The 13,146-nt window shown below is 42.4% G+C and overlaps 1 protein-coding gene across 2 annotated transcripts in view; it reads left to right on the top strand.

Moving 5' to 3' along the window:
- The window catches only part of SERPINE2 (serpin family E member 2), a 59,276-nt gene extending 52,417 nt beyond the window's left edge, over window positions 1-6,859 (top strand). Inside the window, exons 7-9 of one of the 2 annotated variants that reach the window (XM_033111297.1) lie at window positions 1,998-2,084; window positions 4,886-4,969; window positions 5,911-6,858. In XM_033111297.1, coding sequence (XP_032967188.1) covers window positions 1,998-2,084; window positions 4,886-4,969; window positions 5,911-5,948 — 209 coding nt within the window. In that variant the 3' untranslated portion in view covers window positions 5,949-6,858. Of the gene's footprint in view, window positions 1-1,997; window positions 2,085-4,885; window positions 4,970-5,910 lie in introns of both variants that reach the window. The other variant, XM_033111299.1, reaches the window with a different exon arrangement.
- The last annotated feature ends 6,287 nt before the right edge of the window (window positions 6,860-13,146 follow it).

Raw genomic sequence — 13,146 nt, forward strand, 5'->3', positions numbered from 1 at the left:
TTTGCCAATGTAGGGACCTGTTCCTGGAGTTAAGTTTGAATGGTTGGTCCTTTGTCTTTTTAATTTGGAGCATAGCAACCTCCTGCCAAAGAAAAATCATGGCTTCAACATTATTTATACTCCATTTTGTATTTTTCCCCATGAGTGAGAAGGAATTTGTTCCTTCCCAGCCTCAGTTTCCTGCTAATAAACACTTGAGTACCTGTCCTGGGAGAAACTCGACTTCCCTGGTGAAACTGCAGCTCATGGGTATTCTGATATTCTCACATCCCCATCCAGTGGCATTCTCATCACTTGGGAACCTATTTAAAAGGCACAATCTTGGGTCTGACCCAGACCTCCTCAATCAGAATCTTCACATTCCCGAATTCCTCAGCCCAATCACATTTGAGAAGCACTGTTTTAACCTGCACTTTTCCCTCCAGGGAAAACTACAGAATGTCCCCAGGAAGTTCACAGGTGTTCAGAGGGAAGGGTAGGTACCTAAAATTCTCCTGAGAGATTCTCTTTAACCCTGCAGGTGACTTGGGCCCTGCAGACGTGCCTCTCACTCACCATCGGTCATGGTAGAGCCGAGCATTGGTACAGACAATTTAAAACCAAATGACGCAAAAAGCACTTTTACCCTTTGCATCCAGACCTATGTCTAATCGAGGCTAATACTAAGTTTCGTTTGCATTGTCTCTGAAAGCTGCATCCAGTGGGTATTGCTGGAATGGTAAAGATTTGCTGGAATGGTAAAGTGAATTCACTAGACGGTCCCAGCGGCACAACAGCATTTCTGCGTCTGGCCCTCCACAGCAGTCTACGCTCTTCTCATACTTGACACTCTTCTCTCACTAATATGCCCATGAGATGAGTGGCTTTTGTTTTTTAACACTCTGGGTCTCAGTTTTCACATCTCTAAATGCCATCTGAAATCCTTCTTGGATCTGACAATCTGTTAAGTGAAAAATAACATTGGCTTGCTGCTTCTGGAAAAACGGGCTTCCTTTTTAAAGCTCTACTGTTTTTATGTCTTATTTATTTATTAAAAAAATTTTTATTGGGGCCGGCCCGTGGCTCAGGCGGTTAGAGCTCCATGCTCCTAACTCCAAAGGCTGCTGGTTCGATTCCCACTTGTGCCAGTGGGCTCTCAACCACAAGGTGGCCAGTTCGATTCCTCGGAGTCCCACAAGGGATGGTGGGCAGCGCCCCCTGCAACTAAGATTGAACACGGCACCTTGAGCTGAGCTGCCGCTGAGCTCCCAGATAGCTCAGTTGGTTGAAGCGCGTCCTCTCAACCACAAGGTTGCCGGTTTGACTCCTGCAAGGGATGGTGGGCTGTGCCCCTTGCAACTAGAAAAACGGCAACTGAACCTGGAGCTGAGCTGCGCCCTCCACAACTAAGATTGAAAGGACAACAACTTGACTTGGAAAAAAAGGCCGGGAAGTACACACTGTTCCCCAATAAAGTCCTGTTCCGCTTCCCCAATAAAATCTTAAAAAAAAAGAAAGAAAGAAAAATTATTAATGGGCTTTTTTTTTTTAACTTTTATTTATTTTAAGTGTGTTTTTTCAGGACCCTCAGCTCCAAGTCAAGTAGTTGTTTCAATCTAGTTGTGGAGGGCGCAGCTCACAGTGGCCCATGTGGAGATCGAACGGCAACCTGGTTGTTAAGAGCACTGTGCTCTAACCAACTGAGCTAACCAGCCACCCCATTTATTTCCTTATAAAATGTTTAGTGATCAGAGTTGAATTGCATTTGAGCACTAACACATTGGGGGTTTTGGGACTTCCTTCTCTAAAGCGTTATCACAGTTCACTTAGCAGAGACCGCAGGTGACAGTCACCCTATAGCCTTCAGTCACCTTCAGTCACTGGGATTGTAAGAGGTCACTTCTTCTCTACCACCTTTTAAGAATTGGAATTTGCCATGGCTGAGGTTACTTCTTCAACTAAACAGATGGCCAGCATACCAAACAAATGCTGTTTTTTGTCTTATTTTCTGGAAACAGGGTCAGAAAACCTTCATGTTTCTCACATCTTGCAAAAAGCAAAAATTGAAGTCAGTGAAGATGGAACCAAAGCTTCAGCAGTAACAGGTAAGTCGGGATCATGTGGCAGGGCTGGTTCTGGTGTGAGGGAGCGTGCGTGCTCCAGATCACTCATCAGCTTCTGGCCAGGCACTGTAGGCTGACTATCGGTAGACACTGGTGCAAGTAGACAGATTACAGACCTGTGCGCAAGAAGCTGAGTCTGTTTCATTAGGAAAAGCACTTCAGTGAGAGAAATTCTTCTAGGACAAGAGTCGACAATTTTTTTCTGTAAATAGCTAAACAGTATGGATTTTCTGCTTTGTGGGCCATAGAACTCCAAAGCAACTTCTCAACTCTGCCTTTGGAGTGAGAAAGCAGTACAGATGATACAAGGAAGTGGGCGTGGCTGCGTTCCTATCAAACTTTATATAAACAGGATCTGACCCCTAGACCTGACCTGAGCACAGTAGATTGCTGAATCCTGCTCTCAGAAGGATAAAGCATATTCTGGCTGCTTATTGGCAGAAAAAACCATTCTTTGGATTAAAATATAAAATAGGGCCGGCCCGGTGGCTCAGGTAGTTGGAGCGCTCTGCTCCTAACGCCAAGGTTGCTGGTCGGATTCCCACCTGGGCCAGTGAGCTGCGCCCTCTACAGCTAAGATTGTGAACAAGGGCTCTCCCTGGAGCTGGGCTGCTGTGAGCGGCCGGAGGTTGGCGTGAGCTGCCATGAGGGGCAGTGGGGGAGTGGCTGGCAGGCAGGCAACGTAGGCTGCGCTGAGCTGCTCTGAGTGGCCGACTGAGGACTGGCGACCGACTGCCTCAGCTGGGGGTGGGGGGGGTGAGCACAAGGCTCGTAACACCAGCACGGGCCAGGGAGCTGTGTCCTACACAACTAGACTGAGAAACAACGGCTTGCACCAGAGTGTGTGGTGGGAGGGTGGAGGGAGAAGTGGAATTTGAAGTAAATTTTAAAAAAACACATAAAATAATAGCAACTACTAATAGGAAAATAGTCACTCAGGCTTATCTAGGACAAAGTGAAGAATTAGCTACTCAACTGTTGAATTACAGCAGGATTTCTATGCAGCGTTTCTTAATAATTAGAACATCCACAGATACTTTCTCCTGGATGGCTTATATAATGAAGGAGAAAATAGAACAATCTTAGGTTGGTTGTTTTTAGCCGCTAATTATCCATGTGAGATGGGCTGAATAGATATGACCAAGCTCTGTGAGCTCATAAAGTAAATATCTTAGCTACACTGTAACTGGGTCGAATATTTCTGGTCATTAAAAGGTACCATTTATACCCACAAGAGAAACTTCATTGCTTTTCTAAAATAAACATTTAATTTTTATGTCTTTAAAATAGTATTTAAAACAAAAACCCTAGAATAAGAGTGCTTGGAATTTTTAAGATGCCTTTTGTCTTTTTAGGTGATTATAAGTGACATCTAAATTTTGCTCAAGTTATTGGCCAATTTGGCCAACTAGTATAACTATCAGGACTGTGTACATAATTTGCAGGGCTCTATGCAAAATGAAAGTATGGAGCCCCTTGTTTAAAACTTATTAAGAATGTTGAGACAGCAGGAGAGCACTGAACCAAGTACAAGGTCCCTGTGAGTATGGGGTCCTGTGTAACTGCCCAGGTCGCATCCCACGAAGCCAGTCCTGCTGTATTAGTCTGCTAGGGCTGCCATGACAAGTGCCACAGACGGGATACAGAAATTTAATAAGCAACAGAAATTTATTTCTCACAGTTCTGGAGGCTAGAAGTCCAAGATCAAGGTATTGGCGGGGTTGGTTTCACCTGAGGCCTCTCTCCTTGGCTTGCAGACGGCCACCTTCTCACGGTGTCCTCACACGGCCTTTTCTCTGTGTGCACTCATCCCTGTTGTCTCGCTCTTTTCTTATCACCAGTCCTATTGGGTTAGGGCCCCATCTTCATGACCTCATTTAAATAAATACCTCCTTTAAGGCCCTATCTCCAAATACAGTCACATTGGAGATTAGAGCTTCAACATACAATTTAGTCTGTAACACCTGCTAACTGTTGAGTTGTTTTTAATAACCCTGGGTTGAGTGGTTTACCCCAGCATAGCTGAAGATGTTTCCTTTGTATCATCAAGCACATGGCATTAATGCCTTCTGGGGTTTGAACGAGAGGACTGGGCCGTTGCACAAGCATGGGCCACTTGTGCCTGACTCTGCCCTCCTACAAGACCTTGTCACAGGCATATTAAATTGAAGCCGCTGTTGGCAAGCATGACAGAGTAAGCATGTCTAAGACCTGAACCTAAAGAAGTTTGCTTTCCAAGTCCAGGGTATGCACCAGATAAGCTGGACAGTAGCATAGTAGGTCCCCGATGAGTGGTCTGTTTTCCAGTACAAAGGAAGAGGCAAGACAAAATGGTTGAGAATGCAGCTGGGCCTTGATATACAGAAGGGATTTTAAGAGGCTAAAAGGGCGAGGGGGCTTCATCAGGAAGGCAGACAGTCTGAGTAAAACACAGCTAACACTACCAGTGAGCATGCATTGGGGGTTTATTAAGTGGCAAACACCATTCTAAAAGCTGTGATATGTTTTGTCATTTAATCCTTATAAAAACCCTATGAGGAGTAAAGACTTTTATGAAAGAAGGTGGTGCTTGTGTAGACGAAATGAGACGGTAGATATAAAGGGCATGAAACACAGTGAGTGTCCAATCAATGGTGACCATTGGGCCTGTTGTGACACGGTGAGCCTGTGGTACAGGAGTGAGGTGTGTCCGCGGACACCAGCAGCGAGGACCCGGTGGCCGGCCTCGGCTTCCCGGCTGGCCTCAGGCTGGGTGAACACGTGTTTCCCTTTTCCTCCCATAGCTGCTATTCTCATAGCAAGGTCGTCGCCTCCCTGGTTTATAGTGGACAGACCGTTTCTGTTTTTCATCCGACATAATCCTACAGGTAGGTGATTCTCCTCTTCCACTGTTCACGAGTTGTTAGACTTCAGAAAGGTAGATGGCCAGTTAAATCCAACAGTGCTGCTTTTAGTCTGTTTCCATGTGGCAACAGTCACAAACACTTCCAACAATATCACCAACCATCCATCTTGAAAATCAGGCTGTGTTTACAAAGTGATGGAATCTTTTAAACAAGGACAAGATTTTAGGTTTGTGTTGTTTTCTTTTGTTTTTAACATATAGAGAGCTCTGCAACTCTTTGGGGGCATTTTTGACATCTATTGATTTTATGTGTATGTATATATATGACAGTTAAATTTTGCAAGAAGCTAGACGTTTTTAAGCTTCATAAGCCCACTCTGTGGTTATGACCTGAGAGTTCAATCTATGAGTCATGGGTTCAAACTTGGCTCTGTCCTTCAGCTTCATTTTTGAGGACAACAGTAGTTCCTACCCCTTAGTACAGTTTTGAAAAATAAATAAGATTGTCTTTGTGGGGAGGTTGGCATCATGTTGGTACAGAACAGAAATTAATACGTTTTATCTTTTACTCTTTTTTAATTAATAATATAAGCTAGTTCCCTATCCTTTGTCTCATTTCATCTTTAATGATGTTACTGAACAGTCCATTACGGGGGCCTCTAGCCACACATGGGATTATTTCACTTTAACTTCCAATTAATTAAATGAAATACAATGAAAAATTCCATTTCTTAGTCGCACTAGCCATATTTCAAGGGCTCAAATACCCACATGTGACTCGTGGCTACCATACTGGACCATGAAGATAGAAACCATTTCCATCGATGCAGAAAGTTCTATTGCACAGCTCTGCATGAGAGCAGTAGGTTAAACTTGGTCCAGGGACCCTCCCTTAAATGTGCCTTGCATCTCATTTTAAAGACTGCTTTTAAAGTTATGCATTGTTGTCTCTTAATTCTGTAGGTGCCTTCTTATTCATGGGGCAGATAAACAAACCCTGAAGAGTACAGAGAAGAAGCCATGCAAAGCCAAGCCACCTTGGCTCTGAAGGGAAGACTCCTTGCCTACATATTTCATAGTTCTGTTAAATATTTTTGCACATTACTTTCTTTTTCAATATTAGTTCTTAGGAACAGAGACTCAATGATGCAAACATTTCTATTCTGATATGTGTTAAAGGGGAAAAAAGAGGGGGCAGGATGTCTGGAATATTGTAATGAGTAATGAACAGAAAGGCTTCCAAATGTCTAAAAGATTCTTTAAACTACTGAGTATTTACTGTCCAGTTCAGGATTTTTGTTTTGTATTGTTTATTTGTGTGGCTTTTCAGAAGAAATTTAAGCAGTGTGACGGGGAGAAAAAGACATTTTATCGTAGCTTTTACTTTTTATGAAAAAAAAATTATTGGCCTTTTTAAATTTTTTTTTTTTTTTTGGTCCCATCCAAAGTCTTGATAGTAAGCATTATTTTGGGGGTACAAATAGCGAAATCTCTAGCCTTTTTGTGTGTTTTTGTCGTCGTCGTTGTTGCTTTATATAATGCATGTATTCACTAAAATAAAGTTTAAAAAACTAATGTCTTGCTAGACAAGGTTTGCTGTTGTGCAGTGTGCCTGTCACTACTGGTCTGTACTCTTTGGAATTGCATTTTTGTATTTTGTATAAAGTAAAAATAAAGTGTTCTGAGTAGTAAGAAAAAAAGAAAAACAGCTATTTCTCTGCTATTTGAAAATACAACAAAAGCAACGGAGCCTATTAAAAAGACTTTTTGGCCTCTTCTAATAAAACTTTGCATTCCGGCAAGCTGCAGGAAACCCAAAACCCCGGGCTTTTCTTACCCTTTTTGTCTAATCCTGGCACTCAGATCCTGTTCCGTGCTTCAACATTTCTCAGTTCATAGATCGCTTCAGAGGAAGTACTATCGCCATAAACCCACCTCTAATTGATGCTACGGTTCACTCAAGTGAGCCAAGTATTCTCATCAAAGGTGGGGATTGTGTAGCCAGTGCAGAAAGAAGTTGCTGGGGACTAATATATTTTGGCAATCTGAGTGAATGGTGGGTGTGTCATTTATGGTAATAGGCTGGAGCTTTTATTTTTTGAAATGACAAGATTTTTTTTTTTTGTCTTTTGTTTTTTGGGAACTCTTCACAATTCTAATATTACCATTTTTTTATTTGCCTGTTTTGTTTTTTTTCTTCCCACTAATTAAAGATTTGGGTAGTCTTATCTAAATCAGAATGCTTTAAAATATTTCTTAGCAAAACTTAAAAACATTTTTTTTAACCCCTGAGCTCTACTCCTCACTCTTTATAAATTAAAACCTCACCCTCAACACTCAACCAATCTGCCGTTTGTAATCTTATTTATCAAGTGGACTAAGCTTTGCTGTTTGCCACTAAGTGTGGAGGCTTTGGTTAACCATGAGAAAAGGGAAAGAGGGGGATTGTTTCCCTTATTTAAGAGTAAATGCCAAAAAATTATTTTGAAGGGTGACCTTAGGCCACTTGTACTCTAGCAAACATGCTAGTATAGTTATTAATGCCTTTTAGAGTCACTTTTACCCATTTTCCAGTTTTCTGATCCCATTCAGTTACGTTCTTTTGAATAGTTTAAAACAGGAACAGGGGTAGCAGTAATCTGAGAATTATATACTCCACTCACTCATTCATTCATTTAAATACCTACACTGTGCCAAGTACTAGGGGGTATAGAAACGAGTATGTCCTTTCCCTACGTAATTTATACTTGGAAGAGAGAGAGAGAGAACCCTAGCACATCGAGGTATCTAAGGGTTGTAAGTGTGTTTACAAGACATGGAAGTAGGACCTAGGGGGCATTCGTCCAAGAGAGAAGACAAGAAAGTGGCTGCCAGGTCAAGACTAGCTCCCTGGGCTCCTCACTCCAGAACTGCTCCTTCCAGAAAGGACCAGGAGAGTTTGCCTTTCTAATACTGCCTTATAGAGTGGCCTTGTTATGTGATACAGAGAGGCGACTCCCCAATAATATAAATTGGCCACAGTTTACTGGGCACATTAGACTTTGAAGTATCTGGTCCTATTTCTGAATGCCTCTGCAATGTATTAGATAGCAACCTTTCACATTTTTAATACAAAGAACTTGGAAACGTGTCATACATAGAAAAATCATATTAAGGTTCCCAGACAATACACGAGTATCTTCTGTATTTTTTACTTGATCCTCCCAACTTACCTATCTTTAGCTCTTCTTCACCAGTCGACACCCAGATTCTGTCCCTGGCTGACTCTTAGAACCTGTTTATGATCTCTGGACTGGAGGGAAATGTTCCTCTCAAATTATTATTTTTATATAATTCAACTTTTATCTTTTGATACATTTAAGTCCATGAGTGTGTAGGCTTTTCCTTCAATAAAATAAAATTTATGAAAACTGCTTGAGGGCAACTGGAATAAATGTAAGATACAGAGATTGCCACAAAAAATTACGGACCTGTGGTAAAAGATCACGTTTGCTGTGATATTGTGATTTATAGTAAGAAATACATGTTTGGTCTTCTTCCCCACTTCTGGGACAGAGCTCCTAACCCTTGGAAAGTCCTAAGTGATGAGAGCTTATAAAGGTGTCTTTTGTTATATTAATGAGGTGACTATTGGAAAGCTCCAAAGGATGGGGGCTGAAGAACCAACCACGTGATTGGAGAGTTGGACCTTCAGTCCCACCCCCCGACCTCAGGAGATGGGAGAGGTATTGCAGTTTGAAATCAATAGCCAATGGCCAGTGAGTTCATCAATCGTGCCTTTGTACTGGTCTCCATAAAAACCAAAGGACTGGGTTGGAAGGGCTTCTGGGTAGTAGGTAAACGTGGAGGTGCTGGGAGAGCGGGGCTCTAGACAGAGCGTGGGAGCTCCGTGCGCCTTCCTCATACCTTGCCCTGTGCATCGCTTCCATCGGGCTGTTTCTGAATTATATCCTTTTATAATAAACCATAGTCTAGTAAGTAAGTTGTTTCTCTGTGTCTGTGAGCTGCTCTAGCAAATTAATCAAACTCAAAGAGGGGGGTCCTGGGAATCTCGAATTAGAGCTGGTCGGTCAGAAGCACAAGGATAATCTGCTTGTGATTGGTACCCGAAGTGGAAGGCGGTCTTTTCGGCCTGAGCCCTTAACCTGTGGAATCTGATGCTATCTCCAGGTAGACAGTGTCAGAATTGAGTTGAATTGTAGGACACCCAGCTGGTGTCCGAGAATTGGTGGTGTGTGTGGGGGGAAACCCACACCCTGGAAATGGGTGTCAGAATCTGTTGCCACGCAGCAGCCTACCCGTCTGTCTCCCGTACCTGCCCCTAAAGAAAGGAGAGTCTGTGAGATGGATCCTTTCAGGGACTTTGCTTCACCTTTGTGCTTACACCTTATGTCTCCCTGTTTGGCCCCCAAAAGATGGCTGGTCAGCCAATGATGGGTAAGATTCCCCATGGGGGAGAGGGGACAACTCAAGCCAGACACAGCCATGTGGGGACCATCTGGGGAACTCGTGGGGTCAATAGAGGTGGGCACAGCCCCCCACCTTCTCCCAGCTAAGGAGAGCATCTGCCTCTGTGGCTGCATTCCTTCCCACAACCTGCAGGGGAAGTGACTCAGTGATGTGCTCTCCATCTATTCATATGCATAAAGGTTTTGTCCCTTGGGGAAGTACATACATCCTGAGACTTAAGGTTCTGCTGCCTGCAGGCAAGGGTGATTGGCTTGAATCAGTTTCCTATTGTAATGTACGGGATTCACAGATCTTGAGATTGACAAGCTTTACTTCTTTTACTCCCACACCTACTAATAAAAGCCATGCGTTGGCCAATTGAGGCTGGAGTCCTTTGGCCCCGCTGGCACACTACTCTCGTCTACTGTCTTTTCTTAACCCTGCGCCGCCCTCCTCGCTCCCCACAACTCTTTTTGCGTATGACATGTCACATTGAGTTTAGACTAGAGACGGGCTGCAATTTCTCTAAAGTACCAAAATGGTAGACCTATGAAAAAACTGAGGCCAACAACTAGTAAAGTCACTCTTTGGACAATGAGAAGAGAACTTTCAATTCTGCCTAAGATACAGTGGGAAAAAACAAGTTGAAAGCTCTATGGCCTTTGGGTCGTTGTCCTAAAAAGGAGATGATGACAGGTGACCTGGAAAAAAAATGCCAATCAGAAGAGAACTTTAGAAAAAGACAAAGGGAGTGGCTATCATACCAGTAACTGTTTTTCTGAAAATGAAAAAAACTGAGTGACACTTGAGCTCCCCATTAAGGTGTCTAAGAAATTGAAGTAGGAAGGGCAGGGATTTGCTCTGAGCCAGCGGAATAGCAAATGTACTTCCTAGGACTGACCAGGGGTGACTGCCAGGGGAGACGTGAGCCCTGCGTAAACTGGTGGACGACTGCTGTGTCCTCAGCCTCCTGTGTCCTCAGCCTCTTGTGAATGCTCACACACACTGTGTTACCAAGAGTCACCTTCGGGTGGACAAAAAGTGGAGGACACCACTGGCTCTAAAGGCCCATTGCTTTGGGGGTTCCCAAACTGCCCCTCGGGCCCTCTTCCAAATCTTGAAGAAAAAGCGAAGCTTATGTTGTGATTTAAAGGAGAAATTTGCTACATGAGAAAGCATTGTTCTACAAGTTACCAGGTACATTATTAATATCTGCAAATTATTAAGATACCAAAACGGAATTGAAGTTTTGAATTTCGTAGTGCTTTACCTCCTTCGTCTGAAGTTGATAATCCCAGCTCGCAAAGGTAAAGAGAAGGGTGATGGGCCTGGTGCTTTTCCTGCCTAGATAAGAAAGCAATCCCAGCAGCAAGAAGGGAGTCCTAGGGGCAGGTTGTCAGCAAACATGAACATCACTGTCGGGTTGGTTAATCTGAGGATTGTTGCCTGTATTTGTCTCAACTGTATTGTTTACCGGTAATTACCTCCTGGCCCTTACTGACATGTTGTCTTGTGTAGAGACGATGATATCCAGAACTTTTATGTAGAGGAAGTGTCCATCAGAAAGTCAGGCAAATTCTTCCTCCTCTGACTAGAAATAGCCTTCTCTAGCTGTCAATGGCCTCATTGCTCATCTCTTCTGCAAAACTCATTAAAACAAACTCATTCACTTTGCAATTTTAATGTACAGCAGATGTGGTGAAAAGGTATTCTGCAAATAATCAAATAATGGAAGTCTTTCTCAGTTGAAAAGAGAATCGGGTAATGCTTTTAATTTTCTCAATTGACTTTCTCTCAGAAATTCTTCTTAAAACTCTTCGTCTTCTGTTGTTAGTGAGCGCTAACAGGCAGCCAGGTCCACGAAGAAGAGCATACAATGTTAGTGGAAAGCTCAGATAGCACCAACGCCGAAACAACATGTTGTTTTTCAGGAGCATGTGTTGTGGTATGATTTTTGACTGCGTGAATTTTCTCCTGGAAAAATTCTTGGTTTGCAGATGGGATTCAATCTAGCAGTCACTCTTGGTATTCTAGAGAGAACCATGGCCTTTCAAATGCTCTGACAGCCAACCAATATTGTGAGCCAAAGCTAGGGAACAATGGCAGTGTGTAAAATCAATTTACACACTGAGGTTTGGAGAGACGACACGGGTCAGCTGAGGGGAAAAATAAAGTGGACTTAAGGATGTAGACGCGGGCATGATGCCTGCTGGGCATTCTCAGTGGACATCTCTCAGCTAGGGAAGTTGTAAACTGCCTCCTGAGGACAAGAATGTCTGCATCTGGTTTTACACTGTCAAAAACGCATTAAGAGTCCCTTGCCTCTGAAGTGCATTTTCTTCCATCATAAAAAAAACAACAACAAAAAAACAATATAAAGTGGCCAAAAAAAATAGTCTTTAAAAAGTTTTATCTATGGAAACCCTGCTATCTTCCCTTTCCAGTAACTATAAAAGAACTCAAACATCCAGACCTTGATATCAGAGGTGAATCTTTCATACACGAAATTCTCAGCTTTACATTTAGAACAGGGGTGTCCAAACTTTTTTCAATGTTTTTTACCAAGGGCCACATGCGGTAAAATACACAAACAGCCGGGCCACTCACTCGAGGTGAAGGACGTATTGCCTCACCTGGTTTATTTAAGTAAACTAAATATATTTTTGGAATTTGCTGCGGGCCAATTAACAATGGATTGCGGGCCACAGTTGGCCTGCGGGCCACAATTTGGACACCCCTGATTTAGAGGAAAGAGATGGTGAGCTAGTTCTGCAGATATATTCATAGAACATTAGAGCTGTAAGGGCCTAAAAGTCATGTTTCACTGTAACCATATGCCCTATACACACATATCCTTTCCTGTATAGGGAGACAAGGCAGCAACCTCCATAAAGACACTTTGCATACTTAATTCTGAAGTGGGATTAGAGCACAATCTTGTGGCCAAAATCTGTAACATGGTGAGCATAACAGCCTCTATTCCATTTTCTTGGGAGTTTTAGTTTTTAGTGATCACTTTCTCATGACCACATAAAAACACTTTGAGAATATTCCGTTTTATATATGCATATAATAAACACATAATACAGAGGGTGCCAAAAAAATGTCCACCCATTTTAAGGAAAACTGTATCAAAACTGTAATAATATATACCAATAACAATAGATGAATACAAGTCACATTTGACTTCTGCAATTACAAATGGTGCTCAAGGTGGTTTCCATCAGCATAATTTTAATAGTTTTTTCCTTTCTTAAAATGTGTACACATTTTTGACACCCTCTGTATGTACTGAAAAGAGTTAAGTCTTATGTAACTGAGTCTGCAGACATCAATCTCACATTTTTGGCTAAGAACTCTTTTTGGTGCCATTGTATTTTGGGCTTAGGGAATTGCCGAGTGGAAAAAGGTAAGAAAAGATGTCAGAATTTCAAAGTAAGTGACTCTTTCTCTAGTATCAAGTTCAAGTACTGGTTCTTTTATATGTCACTAACTTCCTATAGTTGTAACAACTGTCTTCTCAACATGGATTAACTTTAGTCAGAAAACCAGTCCTCCAACTGATCACTGAATGCTCTTGGTTACAACCCCTTTTGACAACATTCTCGTCACCATATGTTCCTCATGTCCACACATCACACTTATGCAGGATTTATTCTCACAGAGTAAATTAGTTGTTCAGCTTGGTTCCAAGTTTCAAGCTATTTCATGTGGAATTGCAAAACTATGTTAATAATTTGTTTTCTGTAT

The sequence above is a fragment of the Rhinolophus ferrumequinum genome, chromosome 8 (assembly GCF_004115265.2).
Source record: "Rhinolophus ferrumequinum isolate MPI-CBG mRhiFer1 chromosome 8, mRhiFer1_v1.p, whole genome shotgun sequence".
NCBI classification, from domain to species: domain Eukaryota; kingdom Metazoa; phylum Chordata; class Mammalia; order Chiroptera; family Rhinolophidae; genus Rhinolophus; species Rhinolophus ferrumequinum.